Source organism: Drosophila virilis, unplaced genomic scaffold (genome assembly GCF_030788295.1).
Source record: "Drosophila virilis strain 15010-1051.87 unplaced genomic scaffold, Dvir_AGI_RSII-ME tig00001590, whole genome shotgun sequence".
NCBI classification, from domain to species: Eukaryota; Metazoa; Arthropoda; class Insecta; order Diptera; family Drosophilidae; genus Drosophila; species Drosophila virilis.
In genome coordinates, this window is record NW_027212847.1 from 362,383 (window position 1) to 390,169 (window position 27,787).

Genomic DNA, 27,787 nt, shown 5'->3' on the forward strand with positions numbered 1-27,787 from the left:
TTGATGCCTTTAAATTGTAGTTGCAAACCATTTAATGGGTTATATCATCATCGAAAGCTTTCTGCTCAAAGGTATCAATAGTACCAGCAATGTAGTTACTAATCTACGTCATTGATCATAAACTTGTATTCTCGACTCACATTAAAACAGCGGTAAGTAAGGCCAGAAAAAATAATTCATGCTGAGATTACGAGACTTGGCTTTAGCTCAGAAACAATATTTGCTATGTAGGTTCTCGTTTAGTACACACAGGTTAAAAATATTTCATTTCTTGTATGATCCAAAGGCCTTGTATGTATAAACACACATATGAATGCTATATTTATAGGAGAAGATCGGACATCTAACTTTTCGGTCCTTCATTGCCTATTGTGCCTATTGCCTATTACCTTGGCAGAAAAGACAGCGCATTATTCACGCAGGTGAACACACATGTGTTACTGTTTTGTGCATTAATGCTTCTTTAAGCATAAGGTATTCGATAATTAATAATAAATGTATTATATTATATATATTGCATGATTTGAATTGAAATCATGGTGCTTAAAACCACAAGTAAGTCGTTCTATTCGGGAGTTCCCGACTAGGTAATACCCTGAACCCTCTTATTCCAACACCAAATAAATTAAAAAAAAAAGTTCCCTGGCAGGGTTCGAACTCGCAACTGACCGCAATACTTGCTGTCGACACTACTCAACAGCCACACCAGAAAAAAAAACAAGCAAGTGTTTCTAGTCGGGAGCTCCCGACTAGGGGATACCCTGAACCTTCTTCCTTCAACATCAAATACATATACATATTTTATTTTAGAAGCTATATGTCAAGTTTGGTGACTCTAGCTCTTATTATTTACCAAAATTGCCCAAAAAACAGGATATCGATATCGATTTTTATCGATTGCTTGAAAACTGAGTAAGTTATCGATTATCGGAAATAAACTCGATCTGCGCGGGAACTAGGAGCACCTACATCTACATCTACACCTACAAATTTCAAGTCTCTAGCTCTTATAGGTTCTGAGATCCTTGCGTTCATACATACGGACGGACCGACGGACGGACAGACAGACGGACATGGCTAGATCGACTCGGCTATTGATGCTGATCAAGAATATATATACTTTATGGGGTCGGCGATGCTTCCTTCTGCCTGTTACATACATTTGCATTTCGCACAAATACAATATACCCTTATACCCATTTTTAATGGGTTCAGGGTATAAAAATACTTTCCCCCTAGGGCTCGAACTCGAGACAGACCGTACCACTTGCTATGCCTCTACTCAGCAGCCACACCAATTATTAAGTACTTTTGCAAAGCAGACGCGCTTGAATGTGTGTGCATACAGAAATTTTTAAAGATGCTGCTCTATTCAAATGCGCAGTTGCATATAATTTTGGTTTTTTCTTAATGAAATTTTCTACAGTATAAAGATATACAATAAGAATTGTACCATACAATATTTGTGTATACTGAACAATTGCATTTGAATTGAGGCTTAAATTGGTTGGTAATAAATGTTGGATTATTAACTTGATTTATAGCTCTGATGTGGGGAGCGAGGTGGTGGCGATAGATATAAAATGAAAGATACTTGACAAATATATAATATTCTAGAAGCAACATATCATGTTTGGTGACTTTACCTTTTATTATTAACCCAATTTGCTAAAAAAACAGGATGGCGATATCGATTCTTATCGACTCCTTGGAAACGGAGTAAGTTAGAGATTATCGAAAACTCGATCTGCGCAGGCCCTAGGAGCAACTGCATTTGAAGTCTCTGGCTCTTATAGGTTCTGAAATCCTTGTGTTCATACATACGGACGGACGGACGGACGGACGGACAAGCAGACGGACATGGCTAGATCGACTCGGCTACAGGTGTTGATCAAGAATATATATACTTTATGGGGTCGGAGATAATTCCTTCTGCCTGTTACATACATGTGAATTTTGCACAAATACAATGTACCCCTTTTACCCATTTTGAATGGGAACGCAACGATCGATAAATATATATCCTGTGTTTTGGGCAATTTTGGTAAATAATAAGAGCTAGAGTCATCAAACTTGACATATAGCTTCTAAAATAGAATATATATATGCATTTAAGGTTGGAAGAAGAGGGTTCAGGGTATCCCCTAGTCGGGAGCTCCCGACTAGAACCTCTTACTTGTTTTTTTAATATTTTTTAGTAGTTATATATTTAAAATAATATAACTACTAAACAACATTAAAAAAAGAACACAAATACGTTGTAATCGAGTGTTCTGACTACTAAATTCACTTTGCGGAACCTCGATCTGCGCGGGCACTGGGAGCACTTACATTTAAAATTTCAAGTCTCTAGCTCTTATAGGTTCAGAGATTCTTGCGTTCATACATACGGACGGACGGACAGACAAACGGGCATGGCTAGATCGACATGGCTATTGATGCTGACTAAGAATATATACACTTTATGGGGTGGGAGGTGGATGCTTCCTTGTGCCTGTTACATACATTTGCACAAATACATAATACATATTTTATCCATATTCAATGGGTATAGGGAAGAATAAAACCAATTAAAAAAACAGGACATATACACTGCAGAGAAAACAATGTAATCGCAATTGCAATGCTGTTAAAAGAATTTAATGCAGACGCTTGTGAATGTGTGTATACACATATTTACAGAAACTCTTGCGCTTTGTAATAGCTGCCGCTGACACGTGGCACGTATTTAATAGCTTTTGTGTTACTTTACCGGTCTTGATGACATTTTTAACAGTATAATTTATTGTACTATAGAATATAGAATTGCATAAAAATTGGGGCTTAAATTGGTTTATTTACTTTATATATACATAGCTATGTGGTGGTGGCCGGAATGTGGTCATAGCTACAAAATGAAAGGTACTGGATATATACAATGTACTATTTTAGAATCTTTATATTTATCTCAAGCTTTAATAACTTACGAGATTGGCTCAAAAAGTACGAATTCAATATCGTTTTTTCAACGAGTACTTACTGCGCGGGCACTAAGAGGACCTACGTACCAAATTTCAAGTATCTGTTCTGCGATTCTTGCGTTCATACAGACAGAAGGACATGGCTATATCAAATTAGCTATTGATGTTTATCAAGATTATATATATTTTATGGGGTCTGATATACTTCCTTCTGACTGTTACAGGCATTTACACAAATACATTATAATCCTTTAACCCCTTTATTTTAGTGTTAGGGTATAACAAGTAAGAGTGCTCTAGTTGAGAGTACATTACTAATTCCTTGGAATAAACATATTTAATTTATATGGACTTATACATAGAATCCTAATTTGCGCTATCCTGAACACTGACAGAGATACACTGTGGTAACTATACACTGTTTCGAGTGTGCTAGCGCAAATTTTCTCACTCGAGAGTTTCGAAAATGCCTAATCAATGTGCAAGTCACAATTTGTAGTGAGTGTCTTTAAATCCAGAAAATGAGCCAGCCGTTGTAAAGGTCCCTATATCCATCAAACTTGCTCAAACATAAATTGGTATCTCATAATGCAACCGTCCCTTTAAAATGAATGTTGCTTAAATAAATCCTCATTTTCTCTTTTGAAGAATCCTAGCGGTTATGAAGGAATTTTGTAAGCAACTAATAACACTACAGACTTTTAACAAATAATGGCATACACTTTGTACACTTTGAGAATTTCATCTATAAAGCGATTTAAGTGCTGGCTGCATCAAAATCTATTAAGATCAGCATGACTGTTGCTCCATTAACTAATCCATGGCAAGCATCTACAGCAACCGTAATCATATACTTTGCAGTGGTATTTAGTAGAAGAGACACACATAATCCCTGTGTTTCGGGAGACCTAAAGCTAACGGTTTGTAAAATTCTCTGTCTACAAGCTACAGTTAAATGTGTTGTTTTATCATAAGCACTAGAAATAAATTGATAATTCGGAATTAAGTTTAGCTTTATCGTGCTATAATTATGTGTCCCCAAAGGTGTACTAAGTAGATGGCTAAATTACTGACAAGTGCTGACAAATCCGGGATTGGACAAAACTAATATCATCGACTTTCATGTTGTATAGGAGCTACTTGCGCGGGGTACAAATTTCAGTCTCACCAGGGCCAGAATGTTACAAGTCATTTATCAGTTCGCTAGGATAGTGGGTTTAGAGGGGGAGGATTTTTTACAGGCATGAAGTACACACACTCCCAGGATTGCTCACACGAGCGACGAGCTAAGTCTCGACGCACACATACAGCCGGGATTGCTCACGCAGGCGACGTGACTATGCGAACTAGTCCCTCAGTTTTAAAGCTATCTTAATGAAACTTTGCAGAACTCCCTCTTTCTGTTGCACGCAGCACATATGTGAAAACCAGCTGGATCGGACCACTATATCATATAGCTGCCATAGGAACGATCGGTGAAAATTAAGTTTTTGTATGAAAAAACATTTTGTTTATCAAGATATCTTGACCAAACTCGGCATTTATTAGTTTTACTTTACTCCTCATATATATGCAAAATCCTATTAAGATCGGACCACTATATCATATAGCTGCCATAGGAACGATCGGTCGAAAATTAAGTTTTTGTATGAAAAAACCTTTGTTTTTCAAGATATCTTGACCAAACTCGGCATTTATTAGTTTTACTTTACTCTTTATATATGTGCAAAATCCTATTAATATCGGACAGCTATATCATATAGCTGCCATAGGATCGATCGGTCGAAAATTAAATTTTTGTATGAAAAAACATTTTGTTTTTCAAGATATCTTGACCAAAGTCGGCACTTATTATTTTTCTCTACTCCTCATATATATGCAAAATCCTATTAAAATCGGACCACTATATCATATAGCTGCCATAGGATCGAACGGTCGAAAATTAAATTTTTGTATGAAAAAACATTTTGTTTTTCAAGATATATTGACCAAACTCGGCATTTATTAGTTTTACTTTACTCTTCATATATGTGCAAAATCCTATTAATATCGGACCGCTATATCATATAGCTGCCATAAGAATGATCGGTCGAAAATTAAGTTTTTGGATGAAAAAACATTTTCTTTTTCAAGATATCTTGACCAAACTCGGCATTTACTATTTTCCCGGTACTTCTTAGATAGGGGCAAAGCACTATGAGCATTATGAAAAGGTTGGGTCTGTAAGGGTATTAGATCTTTGGCGTGCCGAAGATAGCCCTTCTTTCTCGTTATATTTTATATTTTTAAACTTTTAGCATTATCTGCAAACAGAGCTTGTTTCCGACCATACTAAAGCTATCGTATATAGTTATTCTCCCTGAGAGAGTAAATGTGACGTTGAAAACTATAGAGATATTTCCATATTATTCACTATTGCTAAAACCTTTGAAATTATCGTAACAACTCAACTGGAAAATTTATGCAGCTCTATTATTTAACTCCCCCAGCATGGGTTCTTGATATATATCATCTCCATTGATGGCTGTAAGAAAAAGATTGCCGACTGACTTTATTTAGACTTAGTAAGGCTTCCGATTCCGTTAATCAGTCTGTACTACCTTACAAACTTATAATTCTTGGCTTCCTAGCCAATCTTTTCGGAAGAATCTCAGAGTGTTTGATATTATTCTTAATATACTTATTTACGTAATCATAGGATTCATAATGACATTCCCTCAATATTGTCTCACTCTCGAGAAGTAATGACTGCTAATGATGACACAATCTGACATTGATGCCTTTAAATTGTAGTTGCAAACCATTTAATGGGTTATATCATCATCGAAAGCTTTCTGCTCAAAGGTATCAATAGTACCAGCAATGTAGTTACTAATCTACGTCATTGATCATAAACTTGTATTCTCGACTCACATTAAAACAGCGGTAAGTAAGGCCAGAAAAAATAATTCATGCTGAGATTACGAGACTTGGCTTTAGCTCAGAAACAATATTTGCTATGTAGGTTCTCGTTTAGTACACACAGGTTAAAAATATTTCATTTCTTGTATGATCCAAAGGCCTTGTATGTATAAACACACATATGAATGCTATATTTATAGGAGAAGATCGGACATCTAACTTTTCGGTCCTTCATTGCCTATTGTGCCTATTGCCTATTACCTTGGCAGAAAAGACAGCGCATTATTCACGCAGGTGAACACACATGTGTTACTGTTTTGTGCATTAATGCTTCTTTAAGCATAAGGTATTCGATAATTAATAATAAATGTATTATATTATATATATTGCATGATTTGAATTGAAATCATGGTGCTTAAAACCACAAGTAAGTCGTTCTATTCGGGAGTTCCCGACTAGGTAATACCCTGAACCCTCTTATTCCAACACCAAATAAATTAAAAAAAAAAGTTCCCTGGCAGGGTTCGAACTCGCAACTGACCGCAATACTTGCTGTCGACACTACTCAACAGCCACACCAGAAAAAAAAACAAGCAAGTGTTTCTAGTCGGGAGCTCCCGACTAGGGGATACCCTGAACCTTCTTCCTTCAACATCAAATACATATACATATTTTATTTTAGAAGCTATATGTCAAGTTTGGTGACTCTAGCTCTTATTATTTACCAAAATTGCCCAAAAAACAGGATATCGATATCGATTTTTATCGATTGCTTGAAAACTGAGTAAGTTATCGATTATCGGAAATAAACTCGATCTGCGCGGGAACTAGGAGCACCTACATCTACATCTACACCTACAAATTTCAAGTCTCTAGCTCTTATAGGTTCTGAGATCCTTGCGTTCATACATACGGACGGACCGACGGACGGACAGACAGACGGACATGGCTAGATCGACTCGGCTATTGATGCTGATCAAGAATATATATACTTTATGGGGTCGGCGATGCTTCCTTCTGCCTGTTACATACATTTGCATTTCGCACAAATACAATATACCCTTATACCCATTTTTAATGGGTTCAGGGTATAAAAATACTTTCCCCCTAGGGCTCGAACTCGAGACAGACCGTACCACTTGCTATGCCTCTACTCAGCAGCCACACCAATTATTAAGTACTTTTGCAAAGCAGACGCGCTTGAATGTGTGTGCATACAGAAATTTTTAAAGATGCTGCTCTATTCAAATGCGCAGTTGCATATAATTTTGGTTTTTTCTTAATGAAATTTTCTACAGTATAAAGATATACAATAAGAATTGTACCATACAATATTTGTGTATACTGAACAATTGCATTTGAATTGAGGCTTAAATTGGTTGGTAATAAATGTTGGATTATTAACTTGATTTATAGCTCTGATGTGGGGAGCGAGGTGGTGGCGATAGATATAAAATGAAAGATACTTGACAAATATATAATATTCTAGAAGCAACATATCATGTTTGGTGACTTTACCTTTTATTATTAACCCAATTTGCTAAAAAAACAGGATGGCGATATCGATTCTTATCGACTCCTTGGAAACGGAGTAAGTTAGAGATTATCGAAAACTCGATCTGCGCAGGCCCTAGGAGCAACTGCATTTGAAGTCTCTGGCTCTTATAGGTTCTGAAATCCTTGTGTTCATACATACGGACGGACGGACGGACGGACGGACAAGCAGACGGACATGGCTAGATCGACTCGGCTACAGGTGTTGATCAAGAATATATATACTTTATGGGGTCGGAGATAATTCCTTCTGCCTGTTACATACATGTGAATTTTGCACAAATACAATGTACCCCTTTTACCCATTTTGAATGGGAACGCAACGATCGATAAATATATATCCTGTGTTTTGGGCAATTTTGGTAAATAATAAGAGCTAGAGTCATCAAACTTGACATATAGCTTCTAAAATAGAATATATATATGCATTTAAGGTTGGAAGAAGAGGGTTCAGGGTATCCCCTAGTCGGGAGCTCCCGACTAGAACCTCTTACTTGTTTTTTTAATATTTTTTAGTAGTTATATATTTAAAATAATATAACTACTAAACAACATTAAAAAAAGAACACAAATACGTTGTAATCGAGTGTTCTGACTACTAAATTCACTTTGCGTTCAGTCGATACAATTTTTGTTTTAAGCACCATGATTTTAATTCAAATCATGCAATAAATATAATATAATAATATTGTCGAATATCTAATGCTTAAAGAAACAGTTATGCACAAAACAGTAACTCATGTGTGTTCACCTGCGTGAATAATGCGCTGTCAAGGCCACACAATTGGCAATGAAGGACCGAAAAGTTAGATGTCCGATCTTCTGCCATATATATAGCATTCATATGTGTGTTTATACATACAAGGCCTTTGGATCATATAAAAAATGAAATATTTTTATTCTGCATTTACTATACGAGAGCCTACATACCAAATGGAATCTAGCCCATATTGTTTCTGAGCTAAAACCAAGTCTCGTAATCTCAGCATGAATTATTTTTGTATGTTTAAGCCTTCGCTGGATGGGTTTCATCAAAACAATTCTGGCCTTACTTACCGCGGTCTTAATGTGAGTAACTACATTGCTGGTACTGTTGAGCAGAAAGTTTTTGATTATGGCTTAAACCATTAAACTGTTTGCAACAACAATTTAAAGCCATCAATATCGGCTTGTATCATCATCAGCAAGCATTACTCGAGAGTGAGACAATATTGAGGGAATGTCATTGGGAATCCTATAATAACCTTATTATATTAAGAATAATATCAAACACTCTGAGATTCTTCTGAAAGGATTTGCTGGGAAGCTAAGAATTCTAAGTTTGGAAGGCAGTACGAACTGATTAACGGAATCGGAAGCCTTACTAAGTCTAGATAAAGTCAGTCGGCAATCTTTTTCTTATAGCCACCAATGGAGATGAAGGGAAGGACATAACAGCCCACTGGGGGACACCTCAACCTATTCCGATCTACACCCATCAGATCCGGAGCGACCATTGTGAACAGAAGGATCCCCGCCTCGTCAGTAACGGCCCCTGAGGAAGTTGCCCGCCATGAACCAAGAGGCCGGAACCGGGTATGATCCGCGGCGGGCATGTCGTTGGTGCGAACAGGAGGAACACTTTGGCAGGCAATGTCCCGTCTTGTTCTTGTGGGTATATAGGAACCGCAGCAGAAGCAGCCAGGATTGTTGTCGCCACACGGAGGCGGCATGGCAGAAATGTGCCAGAGAACGGAGGGATTAGGAACAATGGCTGAAAGCCACAGGGACAAAGGGGATCGGGAGTGACAGCAGAGTCGGGCGATCGCGGAGCTCTATTTGGAGTCAGAGTAGTGCCGGGCAGAGGCGGAGTGGCCTTCGGATCGGTATACGGAACTTAGGACGTGAAGAAAACCGTGTCAAGGTTGCCAGAAGCTCAAGAAGCGAGCAACTCAAACCACCTTACGAGACAGGTAGCATAGCCGATGGTAGTACTCTGCGCCGATTTCGTCAGACCCCTTCCACTGTCAAAACATGGCTACACAATACTACTGATGTTCCACGACGCCTTTTCGAAGTGGGTGGAATAGGTCCCTCTCAGGAGGGCCACGGTGGCACACCTACAGAGCGCATTCCGGACTCTGAAGCCCATAATAGCGCAATTTATCGAGGGCCATTAGAGTTCGTGGAACGAGCGCTTGCTGGAGATATTGCATGCGGTCAACATAAGTGTGGTGGACTCGACAAGATTCAGTCCTGCTTTCCTGATGCAGGGTAGGAAGCCACGGTTGCCCGCCGCTCTGTACATCAGATGGCTCCGGGGTCCGCAAGTAGTGCGTTCGATTCTATGACGAAAGCGGATAGATTGAGGCAAATCTTTTATATCGCCCACAGCAATCCCTAGCGCGTATCAAAGAATCAGGGCAGACACTACAACCTACAGAGGCGAGAGTGGCGGTCATCTTTGGACTTGATGGTCCTGTTAAGGCAGCACCGGCTATCCAACGCCGCTGAAGGCTTCGCTGCGAAGTTGGCATCCAAGCTTGACAGCCCCTACAAGAATACGGCATTGCATAGTTGGTACGTGCTACGCCCAATCGTGCATTAGGTGCAAGGCTACGACCCGATGGTGTAGTTGGTGCGTGGCCACGGCCCGCTAGTGTAGACGGTGCGAGCCTTCGGCCCGGTAGAGTAGGTGGTACGAGGCCATGGCCCGATAGTGTAGATAGTGCAAGGATACGACCCGGTAGAGTAGCGGGTACGAGGATGCGGCTCGGTAGAATAGGTGTTACGGCTATAGCGCGAGGTACGGTTTGATTGGAACATTCATTTCATTATTATTTTTTTAAATTTATTTTTGTTATTACTACTTAAGCAAAAGAGCTCGCTGCGCCAGCTGAATTTGGTTTTGGAGTAAGAGGGTTAAGAATATCCCCTAGTCGGGACCTCCCGGCTAGAACTTGTTATTTGTTGTAGCAGCCTGAATTCGTAAGGCGCTCTGATAATCGTGGTTCAGAGGGTCTGTTGGCGTTTGAATTTATATTTTTTACTTTTTCAATAATTGTCAATTAACACTGTGGAAAATAGTGTTTGGAGAGTTTTTAATTTCTTTAAACTATTACAAAAACAGTTATTATTATAATAATTGGATAAGAGCAAAGACGATGGAACGAAAAGCAATTTGAGGAAATGAATTTTAAGAAATTTAACACCTGCATAAGTGTTTTGAATACTTATTGGGTTATTTATTATGGTTTATAGAATTTAAAGCGTGTTGCTAAACTCAAAACAATATATTGGGTTCAAACTATTTTTGAATCAATGTTTTTACCAATTTTACTATCCGTTGAAAACAGAAGTCTTCTAGTTGCTAATTCACTTAATTTTTTTACAGATCAACCAAATCAACAAATTTACAAATAAGCGAGCAACGAACCCTTTTTTTATGGTACTCTTTTTATGGTTGGGGAATGCCCACAGTTTTAACAATAATAACTGCTTCATTAAGTAAATCCGATGTGTTAAATGAAACTATCCGACCCATGTTTGGACACGGCCGATGTTGGTTTACCTGTATGTTTCTGATCAATATATATTTTTTTAAATTGTAGTAAAGAATTAAATCTCTATTTTCAGATGATACAATTGGATTTGCTAGCTTGTTGTTTTTCTCGGGACCTCTCGGAATACTTTTTATCGTTAATCTCGTATTGTTTTTGTTAACGTTAAAATACTGCAACAAAGTAAAGCGAGAAATATTTAGAATGCAAAGTTCAAACACTGAAAAACATACCTTAAGGAGTCGTTTTTTTATGGATAAAACAAGATTTATTATGAATACAAAACTTTGCTTTGTAATGGGAATTACATGGCTTTTGGAAATTGCCAGCATTTTGTTTTATGATCACAAAAAGAATTTTTTTTGGTCAATTAGTGATTCATTCAACGTCTTGCTGGGTGTGTTTGTTTTCATTATATTCGTTTTTAAAAAACGTGTATGGAAGGAAATCATGGTAAAACTAGGTAAGTGCATTATGCTTTACTCGTATTACGCACAATGACCTTAGATATATTTAAAACTTCAATTAAATCGCTGCGATTCCGATCCCGTTCGTGGATGTACTGAAATATTTGTATACCCTGAACCCATTGAAAATGGGTAAAAAGGGTATATTGTATTTGTGCAAAATGCAAATGTATTTAACAGGCAGAAGGGAGCATCTCCGACCCCACATTCTTGATGAGCATCTATAGCCGAGTCAATCTAGCCATGTCCGTCCGTATGTATAACCGCTAGGATCTCAGAACCTATAAGGATAGAGACTTGAAATTTTGAAATGTGGGTCCTCCTAGTGCCTAGTGCCACTAACCAAACAACATATAGACTAGACATGAGTACTAGAAGTAGACACAAAATGTATCGGTGGCATCTGGTCCAAACTCGCGAGTGAGGAAGTAAGATATACATATGATGTATTTTTGAACCGCTTACTCTACAGGAAAGTGCTTGGCGCACTCTCTTCCATATGATTTGTGCGATAGAACGGCAACGCTGTTAACTTTTATCTCGCTCGCACTTACTCTCAGCTCTCAATGCTCTCTCTATGTTAAGGGATCGTTTCAATGTGTGTGTGTGTGTATTTGTCCGACAAGCAAAACTGCGCACAAATTCAATTTTTCCCAAAAGCTGACGCATTTCTACCCTTTTGAAGGCACGGCTAATATGAAATAGAGAAAGGGTTTGCCACGTCGATGCGAAATTCTTGCATTTTAGCTCGCTATCGTTGGTAAGGGTACCCAAGCGTTGCCATGTGTGCATTTAGAATATTTTGGACTCGCTATACACGCATACTTGCATATTTTGTGTATGAATAGAAGCATTTATGCGCTTGTGTGCCTGTTGCTTGCCTGCCTGCCTGTCCCCGATGCAAATTTAACAAGATTTTAGGATTTCTGATTTTGGACCCCTACACACAGACACACACATACAAATGTCTGTGAATGGGCTGATCATGGGCGCAAAAGAAAATACATTATTGGCACGCGTCTGATGCACGTTTTTCTGTTCTGCTATTTTACTTCCTTTTTTATCATAAGTACTTAATTATTGGTGTGGCTGCTGAGTAGAGGCATAGCAAGTGGTGAGGTCTTCTTTTTTTTTTGCTGGTGTGGCTGTTGAGAAGAGTCGACTGCAAGTAATGCGGTCAGATGCGAGTTTGAACCATGCCAACGGAACACTTTTTTAAATATATTTGGTGTTGGAATAAGAGGGATCAGGGTATTCCCTAGTTGGGAGCTCCCGACAAGACCTTCTTACTTGTTAAGTTACTAATTAATCTTTACTAGAAATTGTCTTTAAGGTAAAATAACAATTTTTCATTTATAGCCCTTACCTAATAAGGACATTAGTTTGAATAAGCCTTAGTGCCCTGGTGATATTTTTAATGTATGTTACTTGTGCATGCTTGATGATTTCTATTTCGCTTCTGCTTCAATTCCCCATAATTTTAAACCATATGTTTAAATAGGTTTGCCAGGAATCTCTAATAGCTTTCTTAGCATGAATACTGACATTGTCGTTTGGAAAGCTTCTATTCTGCGCCACGCAAATTTCATTAAGGATTGTCAATTCGTGGCTGTATTTCCTACCGGATAGTCTTTGTGGTCGCTCATTATGTATTCCTTTTTAACAGCCAGTTGAAAGATATAAATATGAAGCTACTGATAAAGTAGCGGTCTAAGTTAATTGAGGGTCCTAAGCAATTCAAATGTAAGAATAGCAATATGTTTAGATAACAAAATAACTATGAGCATTTAAAAAGTAAATAAATCACATAAAAAGGCACACAAAATTGTTAAGAAAACAACGGTTTGAAAAAGCGTATTAATTTTGTAAATTCTGTTCTAATTCTTTAGCTACAACCCTACTGCTGTTCTTGAATCTTGGAAGCTGATACATACAGACATTGCATAAAATATTTTGCATACACTTATTGTCAAGGTGGAAAACAGAAAATATCGATTTTTAATAGTAATTTTGACGGGTAGGATGTTTATACTTTGAGCACAATTTGGCACTGTATTAATTAATATAAAAAAGTTTCCAACCAAGGTTTGATCCAAAATTTAGGTTCAAAGATTAGAAAACTACAAAACTTGTCAACGAGTCGTCGTTGCGAACAGTGCAGCCTTGATTTCTATTAATCACGATTTCTCACAATACAAACATTAATCCGTAGGTAAAAACTACGACTGCATTCTCCTTCTATTTAGTGTTTTTCTTTGCTCTACAATTTGTAGAAATATGCCAGAGACGGCCACACGGCTAGAAAACGATTTTACTTTAAGTACGCTTAATGATGGCAAAGTGTCACAAGTGTCAGTAACAAAAGCTAACAAAAGTAATCGAAAATATTGGCATAGAAGTTCCAATCGTAACAAAATTTTGATTACATCTGAAGGTATTTGTAAATACGTCGCTAAACTTTTGAACTCATCCATTTTCGTCTGCAATATTTTTAAATTTAAACTATTAACAAAGGAAAATTAATACTAGTAATATAGAGTGTTAGGATTAGTAGTTAGGATAAAATGACAGTGATGGGAAATCACCGACTCGATTGGGAAATTTATAGCCTGTCCGGAAAGTTATAGCCCTACTCATAGCTGGGAATGCGCAGTAAGTTCCCAAAGATATTCTGAAAGCAACAGTTTTATTAGGCGTAGAGAAAGTTCGGTGGAGGAAGCGTGAAACAACTTTTAGAATTTGTATATAGTACATGCTAAAAAGTGTGAATAGGGTAATCTTTTGTAAACGTCTAGACGAAACAGAGAATGGAAGTCGCCCCAACAGAAAAGAGGAATCTATGACGCCAACAATCAACATATCTAGGAAGAGAACACCGAGGATTGTCCTACGGTAAAAGAAGGATAGCAACCGAAGATAGGGCTCCTAATTCGTTAAGTGTATGACAGAAAAAGTTTCATATCGTCCGCACACATAAGTATACGGGCATGTGATAAAACCGAGGGGAGATAATTTATAAAAAGAGTGAAGAACCCTGAGGAACACAGTAGTAACGTGAACCTGTTTTGAGGTAGTCAGCCTGAGCATTACTCTTTGGGTCCTATCTTTTAAATAAGACGAAATTCAATGCTTAAGAGGCAGAGGAAATCCCAAACGGTCAAGTTTAAGGAGTAAAAGATCATGGTGTAAATGACATCAGTTTGCATTTTAGAAAGGAAATGATTATTTACCAAGGATGTATATTCAAGCAGATTGGTCGTAATTAATCGATTCTTTACGAATCCATGTTGAACAGGACAGACAATTGATTTGCAGAAAAGCTGTAAATTCGAAGTGATTAATTTTAATAATATTATTTCCAAAGAGGTGGAAAGAAGGAAAGAAGGGATATAATTTAAGCAATGGACGAAGGAGGGAAGAACTACACTCCTTGAATAGACAAGGAATATTGTCAGGCCCAGGTGTAAGAAGTTTTTAAATAATTTATAGCAGAAAGGAGGGGATAAGAACGGTTTTCATTTTAACTACATGAAAATATCATTAGATTTTCAATTGCTACAGCATATTGGAGTTTATTTTTTCAAATGTAATGCAATTTATTCAAAACCACGGCAGCCTTTCATTCAGGCAGACATTAAAAATAATACAAGGCATTCAAAACCAATTTTATGTGAATGAGAATGTATTTATTGTAAAAAATTAAGAATTGGAGATTATATTGTCTGGTAAATAAATCCTTCCAACATCTCTTTCTGCTAATTTTCGTAACAGTCAAAGAAATTCAGTATACATATTTCTTCTGTTGAGAATTTTCCTTTTTTTCTTTTGTATACAAAATTTGCTGATATTGTGCAACAAAAGGTGCAAAAGTTGAATAACGAAAAAGTACACAATTAAATCAATTCATTTTATTTTATTTTCGAAAGTTTTATTTTATTCGTACATTTTTATTACTGTTATGATATATAAATTATATTATAGTATAGTGTAGTATAATACTTAAAAATACCCCTGTATAGAAACTTAATTGCTGCATTTATATTATTCGGTGTCTATTTACGACTTTATGTGTGGCTAAGAAGAGCCTATTGTCAACTGATCAATTTTTATATTTTTTAGGTTTTCGGCCAATGAGCGAGCTAAGAAGAAGTGGAAATGCAACCTCTTTAACACAATCAACATGTGTAGCTCAAAGTATATCGATGAAAAAACTTGGCGGTGGTAACGGTGATATGCCCCTCATCAGAAGAACGCCTTAGTCCTACGCTCTCCATGAAAAAATTAAGCTTATTCAATTATATCTTTTATGTATGAAGAATTAAATAAAACCCAACAAATATTAAAATAGAAGTTGTATTATAAAGAAACATCCAAATAACAATATTGCAGTCGGCTACAACATAATATGCAATACAAAAAATATATAGATGGCAAAAAAAAGTAGCCATTAATTTGTCCCACATCGACCTCGTCTTTGCTAGGGTCGGTAGCTCGCCCACTTGCTCAGGGAGCAGTTGTGTAGAACGGCATTACTTGTGTTTGTTTTGCTCACACTAAAGGATACTGCTTTAGCTGACTCTCACTGCTCTCAATGCTTCTGGACCCGAGCAAATTACGAAGTGACGCTGTAAGTGCTTTCCAATTTTTTTCCAGCTGCCCCATCTGTATATTGTATACTTACTTGCCATATACTTACAACCATGGAAGAGATTAAAAAAGTCTCCAGCCAAGTTTATAATGCCAAGTTTATAATTAATTATAAGGCCACTGGAACCCATTGAAAATGGGTTACAAGGGTATTATGTATTTGTGCAAACGTATGTAACACGCAGAAAGAAGCATCTCCGACTCCATAAAGTATATATATTCTTGATCAGCATCAATAGCCAAGTCAATCTACCCCGTCTGTCTGTCCCTCCGTGTGTCCGTATGTATGAAAGCAAGGCTATCAGAACCTTTAAGAGCTAGAGACTTGAAATTTTAGATGCACGCCCTCCTGGTACCTGCGCAGATCGAGATTGTTTTCGATAACCGACAACTTACTCCCTTTCCAAGCTATCGATAAAAATCGATATGGACATCCTGTTTTTTGAACAAATTAGGTAAATATAATATTATATATGTTAAGTAACTTTCCTTTTGATAAATATCGCCACCTCCTCGTTACCATCGCAGAGCTATAAATCAAGTTAATAACCCAACTTGTACTGCTCACCAATTTAAGCCACAATCGTAATCCAATTGACTCTTTAAGAATACCCAAATATTCTTTGGAACAATAAGATGTACTGTAGAAATTTAAGATACCCAAACGTGCTTTGACTTGCCTCCTATCATTGTCAGCAAGCGCCAATTCCAAGAACTTGTGTATACATGTACACACACACATTCATGCGCATCTGCTTCGTATTCATCAACAGCATTATAATTGCGATTGTGTTCTGGCAAGTGGTGTTATCCGTCGCGAGATCGAGACCTACCGAAGAAATTTTTTTTTTGTGGCTGGTGTGGCTGTTGAGTAGTGACGGCGGAAAGTAGAGCAGTTAGTTGGGATTTCGAACCCTGCCAAGGGAATTTTATTTTGTTTTATTTATCTTTGTTACAACTTAAGCAAAAGAGCACATAGCGCGAGCTGAATTTGGTGTTGGAATAAAAGGGTTCAGGCAAAGACAATATAAACGCTAAGATGAATAACGCCATACAACAAAATGGTACTATGCAGCTTGATTTTTTGAAAATTAAGAACGAAAACGAAATCTGTAGCATTGCGCTCTCACAGCCGAGAGAACGAAAAAGCTTAAAATAGAATTTGCTCTCAGCTTCGGCTCTATGAGGGCCGTGCAAGCAATTATGTTTGTATGCGTGTGAATACACATACATAACAGCATATTTGAATGTGTTGTTATCCACTGCTCTGGCAAAGTTTTTGGCTGCAAAGAAACAATTTTCTTAGTTTTTTAGCGCAGATTACGACTTACTTAAAATTTCTGTTGATATATGAATGCATTTTGTGTACTGAGGTTCGGTCCGTACAAAAAAAATGTATTTTTAAGTCGATGCAAATATTTATGTAATTAAATTATTATTATTTTTAAGTAATACAAATTAAATGAAGGAAATAAAAGTGAAAATTTGTTGTTTTTTAAAGATACATTTATTTAATTATTTTTTTTTAATAAAATATTATTATTTTTTGTTTGAATAATAAAGAACAAAGTACCCACAAAGAACACCCCGAGGAGGCCATTATAATTATAATGGGGTCATAACTAAATATGACCGAGTTAACTTGAAATGTAATTGTATTTTCTTAATTGGAGAATAAAAGTAATATTACTTTAATTTGAAGAAATTATGTAAATACTTATATGCATCGACTTAGAAATACATATTTTCTGCGGAGCCAACCTCAGTACACAAAATGCATTCATATATAAACAAAAATTTGGATAGGTCATGATCTGCGCTAGAAAACTAACAAAATTATTTTTTTGCCAGCTAAAGCCAGTGCAGTGAATAACAACACATACATACATACTTTAAAGTTCTTATGCATGTATAATTCACGCATACAACCAAAGGTGCACACTCGCTATTGGCTGAAACAAGAACTTTTCTCGGGCATACACTGTCCAAAAAGAAAAGTGAAATCAATCTGTGTGTGCTATTTTCTTAACATAGTTATTGCGTAAGAAGCGCCTTGTGTAAAAATTATAAAAGTTCTTAAAATTTCCTGTAAAATTATTTGTTAATATCTAGGGTAATATATCATTTAAATAAAGCATGCATTTCATGGATAAAGCACAAGCACTTTGCGTCGATCGTAAGTTCTAAACTTTTTCGCAATGTACTTCGAAAACGAAGCGACGCAAAGCAGCATCGACCAGCTTTGCTGAAGGCAGGCTTGCGACTAACCTCGTAGCTTGTGTCAGCATCAGCAAGCTGCGACTTCGGCATTCGTTCGTCTGGTCTTTGGAGAACGAACAACCAGTCGGCAGGCATGGCGTACGGAACCTCAAAGGCCAGATGAAAGGCCAGGCTAGAAATTTTGCGACGCATTCAAATGTATGGGCGTCACTCATCTAAGTGTTGATATTGTCGTTGGTTCAGGGTATTCCCTAGTCGGGAGCTCCTGATTGGAACCTCTTACTTGTTTTTATACCCTGAACCCATTAAAAATGGGTATAAGGGTATATTGTATTTATGCAAAATCCGAATGTATGTAACAGGCAGAAGGAAGCATCTCCGACCCCATAAAGTATATATATTCTTGATCAGCATCAATAGCCGAGTCGATCTAGCCATGTCCGTCTGTCTGTCCGTCCGTCCGTCCGTCCGTCCGTATGTATGAGCCAAAGGTCTTAGAACCTATAAGAGCTAGAGACTTGAAATTAGTTGTAGATGCTCCTAGTTCCCGCGCAGATCGAGTTTGTTTCCGATAATCGATAACTTACTCCGTTTCCAAGCAATCGATAAAAATCGATATCGACATCCTGTTTTTTTTAGCAAATTGGGTAAATAATAAGTGCTAGAGCCACCAAACATGATATGTTGCTTCTAGAATATTATAGATATTTCAAGTATCTTTCATTTCATACCTATCGCCACCTCCCCGCTAGCACCACGCATCTATAAAACAAGGTAATAACCCAACTATTATTGCCAACCAATTTAAACCACAATGTAAATGCAATTGATTTTTTCAGAATACACTAATATTCTATGGTACAAAATAGATATACTGTAGGAAATTTCATAAAGATCGGTTAAGAAAAATCAAAGTTATATGCAACTGCGCAATTGAATGCGGCAGCAGCATTAAGAATTTCTGTATACATGTACACACACACATTCATGCGCGTCTTCTTCGCATTCTAATAGCATGGTGATTCCTTTTTTATCATAAGTACTTAATTGTTGGTGTGGCTGCTGAGTAGAGGCATAGCAAGTGGTGCGGTCTGTCGCGAGTTCGAGCCCTACCGGGGAAAGTATTATTATTTTTTTTTTTTTGCTGGTGTGGCTGTTGAGTAGAGTCGACAGTAAGTAATGCGGTCAGTTGCAAATTCGAGCCCTGCCAAGGGAACTTTTTTTTATTAATTTATTTGGTGTTGGAATAAGAGGGTTCAGGGTATCCCCTAGTCGGGAGCTCCCCACTAGAACCTCTTACTTGTTTTGTTTTGGCTGGTGTGACTGTTGAGTAGATACGTCAGCAAGTAATGCGGTTAGTTGCGAGTTCACACTCTGTCAGGAGAACTTTTTTTTCTTATTTTATCTTTGTTATTTATATTATTATTAGAATAAGAGGGTTCCCTAGTCGGGAGCTCTCTACTAGTACCTCTTACTTGGCATGCTTACTTTTTGCTTTAAATAAAAAAAACGAAGTAGCATTTCTGCAAGGGCAATTCATCGTCGGCTTGTCTAAATGTTTTGCGAAAAGACCAAAAATTGACAATGTTCAATTTTTGCGACTTGCTGGTGCAGCAAAAAAGCTGTGCACTTGCTGGTGCACAATCGGGCAGGCATTCAACCAACTTGCACAACAAGCAAAAGTAGGTAAGTAAGTGTGCGTGGTTGGCCGGCCCAAAAAGTTAACATGCCAACGTTCAGGGTAAGGGTAGTGCTTTTCCTTTACGAAAAGCATGGAAAATAGCATTTTGCACATGAACAGGCCAAACCCTTCAATAATTTCATTAAGCTACAACTATTTCATTATAGTCATTTAAGTTTTTATTGAATAAAAATATATCAGATTCTTATCATTATGCCTGACTGCACGAAGAAATACACGATAAAGCATTTGAATTTGAATGCCTTTTGCTACCACAATCACAAAAGGCCCACAATTGAAGAAAAAACCTTTGGCTCGCGACAATCGCCGTGATCTACTTGTGCGCACATCCACACAACCCCAACATATGAATGTTTGTAGACCAACGCCGTGGTAATCAAACATATGAATATTTACAGATCTCGGGGTTTTGTTGGAAGTAGAGAGAAAGATATGCACACAAGTGCGCAAGTGCGGTCACTGCCGTAGCTCCCCGAAAACTATAAGAGAAATTTCACCGAATGGAGAAGTATTTATAAAAATTTGTTTTAAACGGGAGTCCAACTGCGAAAACATTTTTGAGCCTTCCATACATATTTCATCTGTAATAATAAGTTTAAGCTCTATTAACCCCGAATTCAAAGAATTACTAAATCATTACCTTACGCTTTTAAATCGGAACCAGATTGGTAAAGAAAACATGAAATGCAATGTTGAGCCACTGATTCCGAAAGCAGCTTTACCTGTTGGAGCACACAATTACTACTATTGTAAATGACGGACAAAGATTGAAAAAGGGCATTCGAGAATCTAGATTCTTGGCATTTCCATTAATGTTTAAGCCAGTTAAATGAGGATATATTTCTGGGCATCCATATACGCGATATCTATTATCTACTACTTCTTGATTTTCAACATTTTCTGTCTGCAATGCATTTTAAACAGCATGCTGAGGCTCACTGTCATCTAAGCTATTATATTTCCTGCGATTGTTCGATTAACTCCTGATCCTCAATATAAAACGATTCGCAGTCTCTTACTACTATTTCTACATTTTCATCCCACCATGGGACATACAACATAACTAATTCTCGAAAATAATTTCTCCTCTCAGTACTAATATTGAATCTCCTCTCCTTTATGAAGCCAAACTAATTGCTGGGATGCTCTGGGTGTTTCGATGTCATCAGCATCATCTATATATTATCGAGTATCACTATGCCGTTTTCTAAAACTGAAAAAGTAGCAAAATCAGGTAGGCATAAACTACCTAAAACGTCCGGACGCTGAACATAATGGTCCATAAGTCCTCTTTCCAATATTGCTTCTGAGTTATGGGGTACGCTTTACAACTGTTCCCTAAACTTCCTTAACCGAACCCGATGCTCTAGTAATGAGGTATTAATAAAATCCACTGCTTTCGGACAAAGCATACCCAAACAGCAATAAACGGCTTCCTGGGGGGTATTTCCGTACTCGAAATAAACTTATGTCCTATATGTAATCTTTGCATTAAAGTTACATTGCCGAGGGTATGGAATACCAAATCTACATATATTTTGTGCCCTAACTTCTCGCCTACATGAGTGCCCGTGATTGTGAGTTTGGTAACGCCGTCCTATTTCATTATTTTGAAAACCTGCCTATAACAAAAATCAAAATAATTATGGCCAGTAACAGGGACGGATCATCGCCATGAGTGCGAATATTTTTAAACAAAACCCTATATAACAAACGGAAGGTCGACAACCACTGTTCGTTAACTGTAATTTGATAATTTCTGTAAAGCTCGGTATTGGCTAAAATTTTGTTTGCATCAGCAACTTTAGAAGGCCTAATGGTTTCAGTCATGAAATTATGGCTATATTCTATGCCACGCTTAGCTCGTCGACTCGAGTGGTCTTCAGTATATTATGTGTGTTCGTTTGCCCGATAGCTTGGTTCTTGTCTACTCTCGATCGACAGGAAGTATGAGCCAATTGCTCCTGTTGCCTTACTGGAAAATTAGCACGTCGAGTGGAGTGGTCTTCAGTATTTTGCCCTAAACACCGGGACTTGTCTGCGAGCTTGGTTTGTCTATTACTATTTCTCTCTGTTGTGTTGTGTTGGCTTAAGCCTTCACTTTCCCTACGTTCTACATTGGACTCTATATTGTTTATCCTCTATTGCTCATCAGAATAATCAGAATTAGACCTATTCAACTGATTTCTAGCTCGACTCTGAAACCTATTAGCAACTGATAATTTTGTAAGAAACCGTGCACGTTTAGGCTGATGATTCTGCACTGCCGCAATTTGTTAATTGCTGGTTGTGTGAGAATATGATGCATGCTAAATGTGCAGGTCACACTGGGCGTGATTGCGAAAAGATCGCTGCAATTGCCAAGAAGGGCTTCGGCAGCTTGCGTCGTGCCCAGAATGCATCGACAAGCAAATTGATTTCTCCAGAATGCATAATTCTGCGAGAAATCAATTCGTAAAATTAAATAATGTGGCTAAGCAGCTCTCGAATAATTTTGACTCGAGTTTTAAGTTGCTTGTACCGTTCCAGTAGGAACGGCTGTACCTGATCCTGTCCCAGTTATTTTAGCTGCCTTAGCCCCGTCAGCTCCTGGCCGCAAAGGTAGACCTACGCGCAATCTTGCCCAGATTGTTAAAAAGAATCAGGGTGCCTCAGTAGCTCCTCCAACTCCTGTATTACCTGCAGCTCCATCAGCGCCTATTTTAACGGTTGTTGACCCTCGTAGGCAAGTTTTTGTGTTTCGACTTTCGTCGGAAACCACTTCTGAGTCATTGGCAGCCTATATTGCTCGCAAATCTTCTGCTATCGTGTCAATAACCAAATTTAATTCTTCCACCCCTTGTGAAATATCATCATTCAAAATAAATGTTTCGTATGATATGTTTCCAATCATTTGTGAACCCAAATTTTGGCCTCCAAAAAACCGTAACCAGCCTGCCACCCTTCCAGTCTCTTTAATACAGGGTACCATTTCTGCCCCAAATAACTAACTTTATCTTGTGACCAAATGTTTGATTGTTAGAGTCCTCATTTCAAAGCTTAAAAATTTTTTCATGGCCAGCACTTCCTTCGATTCAGATATAATTGCATTTTCAGAAACATGGTCAAATACAACCATATCTGATGTTTAGGGTTTTTTCGAATAACTTTATTTTGCATAGAAATGATCGGCCGACTCGAGGTAGTGGGGTTTAAACTGCCGTTAAAGCCACTCTCCAGACAGAACTTTTCTGTTTTAGTACTCCTACTGACGCTGAGATTGTCTCAGTTAAGGTGTCTTTTCCTACACGGAATATCTATCAATCTATTACATGCTCTTATGTTCCTCCTTCTTCTGATATTCAAGTTTATATGAAACATATTACTTGTATTAAAGAAGTTTCTTCACACGTGCGTGATTATGACCTATTTATGGTGTTGGGTGATTTTCATTTGCCGAACACATGTTGGTCATTATTCACTCCCGTAAATTATCTAGTGCCCTCAGCACAGCACGATTTCATAGACTGCATGCTTGATCTTTCGTTGTTTCAAATCAATTCATTTTCTAATCATTTGAATAGAACACTTGACCTTGTATTTGTTAACGACTAACTTATTTTTGATGTGTCTGGGTCCCCTCTTTTATCTCTTCCTGAGGATGTATATCATCTTCCATTCATTTCGTGCTCGTCAGCAATTGCTTTCGAAAAGAAAATTATTCTTTGCTGAATCACCTTATTTATGAACCCGATTGGTCTTTCTTATATGACTCGGTTGATATTAATACAGCCATTAATTTTTTTATATCACCCTAAACTCCCTCTTAGATGTGTGTATTACCAAGTCAATTCCTTCGACTAATTTTTCAAAACCACCTATTACATCTAAAAAATGTAAAATCTAAATAATTTAAAAAGTTTAAAAAGTCTGGTTTGTGTACAGACTTGGCTAAATATTCCATAGCCAAGTCGAACTTCCTTCTTCATAACTCTCAATGCTATGAGAATTATCTCACTCGTTGTAAAAGGCAATTTGCTCAAAATCCGAGACAGTTTTATAATTTTGTAAACTTGAAGCGTAAATCTTCAAGTTTGCCATCTTCTTTTGTTCTTGGGATGGATAAAGCTAGCAATGACTCTGATTCTGCTAGCCACTTTGCTAATTTTTTCCAATCAACTTACTCTTCAGTCTTTCCTAATACTAATTCTTACCCTTATACTATTTCTTCCGTTCCTTTTTGAAAGAATCTTATATCATTCCTCTTCACAAGAAAGGTGGGAAGTCTGATATACCAAATCACAGGGGCATTGCAAAACTGCCCGCTGTTCCTAAACTATTTGAAAAAATAATCACTTCGAATTTGTAGCATTTCTGCAAATTTTCCCTGTTCAACATGGATTCGTAAAGAATCGGCCAACAACGACCAATCTGCTTGAGTTTACTTCCTAGGTAAATGATGTTTTCCTTTCGAAAATTCAAACTGATATCATTTACACTGACTTCAGTAAAGCGTTTGTCTCTGGGCACCATGATGTTTTACTCTTAAAACTTGACCGAATAGGTTTCTCTGCGTCTTTTTGCATTGGATTAATTCTTATTTAAAAGATAGGACCCAAAGAGAAATGCTGAGGCTGACTACCTCAAAAGAGGCTTACGTTACGTTGTTTCTCAAAGGTAGTCAACTTGGACCTTTACTGTTATATCGCATGCCCGTGTACTCATGTATGCGGAAGATGTCAAACTTTTTCTATCATACACTAATCCCCTACATCATTCTCGTCTACGAGACGATTTAAACGCTATGCAACTTTGGTGTTCGGCCAATCAAATTGTTCAAAGTGTATGTTTATGACATTTAATCGTACTACACCTTATCTTGTCAGTTATACGATCGACAATACCCCTTTGCAACGTATACTAACAGTTAAGGATCTGGGGGTTCTTTTTGATTCTAAACTCTGTTTCAATCTTCACATAGATACCATCGTTAATGAGGCAAAAGGTATACTTGGTTTCATTAAACGATGGTCCAAAGAGTTTAACGATCCTTTTATAACAAAACTTCTGTACATCTCTGTTGTTTGCCCTATCCTTGAATACTGCTCTTGCATCTGGTCTCCACAGTATAACAACAGCCAGGATCGTTTTGAATCTGTTCAGAAGCAATTTCTGCTTTTTGCCTTACGTGGTTTTAATTGAGACGTTAATCTTCGGTTACCATCCTACTCCAGCAGATTGCTTCTTCTTGACGTTAACCAACCGTAGGACAATTCTCGGTGTTGTCATTCTTCATAAGTTGATTATAGGCGATAAAGATTCTCATTTTCTGCTAGGGCGTCTTCAATTCTCTGTTCCGCCTAGACCAACCAGAAATTATCGCCCCTTATTACTATCTACGTGCACAACAGACTACACTATACACAATTCTTTTCGCGTGCGTTCGTTGCTTTCAGGATACCTTCGGAAAGTCGCTGACCATTCCCAACTATGAGCAGGGGCGTAGCTTGCCGAACAAGCTGTACATTTTCCCCTACCGCGTCACTGACTTCCTATTACTTTTTTCTTTGTCCTATCTACTTAACACTTTTTATATCTAACCTACATTTCTTTACTTTATTAACAATCTTCTTACCATCTTTTTTCCTATTTATTGTATTTTCTTAATAAATGTAGCAAATTTTGATTATTTTTAATTTTACTTAACAACACTTTTTTTTCCTACTTACAACCTTCTGCTTAGATGTAGGCTCTAATAGCGTCACTGACAAAATTAGCTGTGAAAAGACGCACAGCTGGCCGGAATGGCAAATAAAACATCTCCATCGGTCGGTGATGCTATTTAGAAAATTATGTTCTTTAACTAGGCTTTTAGCATATTATTTCATTATCTATTATATAATCTATTAAATAATAACGAAGACACTCGTTTTGTTGACCATTAATAAAATAAATAAAATAATGTGCCGAACAGATATTTATAAATTGTGCCCATAAAGTTAGCAATTTTTTATTTTTATTTTCTAATTTTTCTTTTAAGTATTTTATCTGTGGATATGTTTCGAATTCTTCAGGTTGCTCAATTATTTTGTTAGAAGTTTGTTCTGTTTTAGTTATATTAACACACATTAACAGATTGTGGTATTCGTAGCTTACGGGTAAGTGTATTACTCCTGTCTGAAAGAGTAAGAAACCATTTTTAGTTTGGGTTGGGTTGATTTCTATGCTTTGGAGTTGGACTTCTCGTATGAAGTTGCTTATTAGGAAAAACAGTAAATATGTCAGTTTATCAGTTGTATAAGTTGGGCGGTCTTGGCCATTTGATCTGGAATTATCGTATTTGCTTAGACTAATTTTCTTTCTCTTCTTAAATTAAAATTTGTAATGTGCGATTCTTATACCCTGAACCCATTTAAAACGGGTATAAGGGTATATTGTATTTGTGCAAAATCCAAATGTATGTAACAGGCAGAAGGAAGTATCTCCGACCCCATAAAGTTTATATATTCTTGATCAGCATCAATAGCCGAGTCGATCTAGCCGTGTCCGTCTGTCTGTCCGTCCGTCCGTCCGTATGTATGAACGCAAGGATCTCGAACCTATAAGAGCTAGAGACTTGATGATGTTTTAAATGTAGGTGTTCCTAGTGCCTGCGCAGATCGAGTTTGTTTCCGATAATCGATAACTTACTCCGTTTCCAAGCAATCGATAAACATCGATATCGATATTCTGTTTTTTGAGCAAATTGGGTAAATATGATATGTTGCTTCTAGAACTATTTATATGTCGCGACGCCATATATCGCCACCTCCCCGCTAGCACCACGCATCTATAAAACAAGGTAATAACCCAACTATTATTGCCAACCAATTTAAACCACAATTTAAATGAAATTGACTTTTTCAGAATACACTAATATTCTATGGTAGAATTAGATATACTGTAGATAATTTCATAATTTCATAAAGATCGGTTAAAAAAAAAACCAAAGTTATATGCAACTGCGCAATTGAATGCGGCAGCAGCATTAAAAATTTCTGTACACATGTACACACACACATTCATGCGCATCTACTTCGCATTCTTACGGCATGGTAATTGCGATTTTTCTGTTATGCTAATTTCATTTTTCAATCATTCATTTCCATTTTATCATAAGTACTTAATTATTAGTGTGGCTGCTGAGTAGAGGCATAGCAAGTGGTGTGGTCTGTCGCGTGTTCGAGTCCTACCGGGATAAGTATTTTTTTGCTGGTGTAGCTGTTGAGTAGAGTCGACAGCAAGTAATGCGGTCAGTTGCGAGTTCGAACCCTGCAAAGGGAGCCTTTTTTTTTTAATTTATTTGGTTTCGGAATAAGAGGGTTCAGGGTATTCCTTAGTCGGGGAATCCCGACTAGAACCTCTTCTTTTTTTTTACCTCTATTAGTTTCTTCGTAATGTTTATCGTCTATTTCTTTGAGGTTTACTGTTTTCTTAAATGGGGTTAGAGTTTTAGATCTTACTAGGGGTGAGTCTTTAAATCTAGTGGCAATTTCAAACTCTTGGCGTTTCTCGTTTGTTTGTTTGTTTGTTTCTTAGTTTGTTATTTTATTAAGTTTATTTACTTGAGTGTGTTATGCGGGGTTCCGGCATATATGAAAATATCGGCTGGTGTTCTACCAGTTGTATTATGTTTTGTCTTATGATTATAAGTGTAAAGTATAGTTTCAAATTTTATTAATTTATTTTCCGGATCGGACACGCTGTTAATTATTCTTAGCTTTTCATTAACTGCTTTGTAAAATCTCTCAATATCAGAGATTCCATTTTTGCTAGTGG

The 27,787-nt window shown here is 37.3% G+C and overlaps 1 protein-coding gene across 3 annotated transcripts in view; it reads left to right on the forward strand.

The window, feature by feature from the left end:
* mthl15 (methuselah-like 15) overlaps nt 1-15,773 on the forward strand; it is a 144,834-nt gene extending 129,061 nt beyond the window's left edge. The window contains exons 5-7 of one of the 3 annotated variants that reach the window (XM_015168321.3): nt 10,789-10,967; nt 11,031-11,417; nt 15,541-15,772. In XM_015168321.3, the coding sequence (XP_015023807.1) occupies nt 10,789-10,967; nt 11,031-11,417; nt 15,541-15,680 (706 nt within the window). In that variant the 3' untranslated portion in view covers nt 15,681-15,772. Of the gene's footprint in view, nt 1-10,788; nt 10,968-11,030; nt 11,418-15,540 lie in introns of those variants that run through there. The other 2 variants (XR_001449655.3, XM_032433288.2) reach the window with 2 other exon arrangements.
* The last annotated feature ends 12,014 nt before the right edge of the window (nt 15,774-27,787 follow it).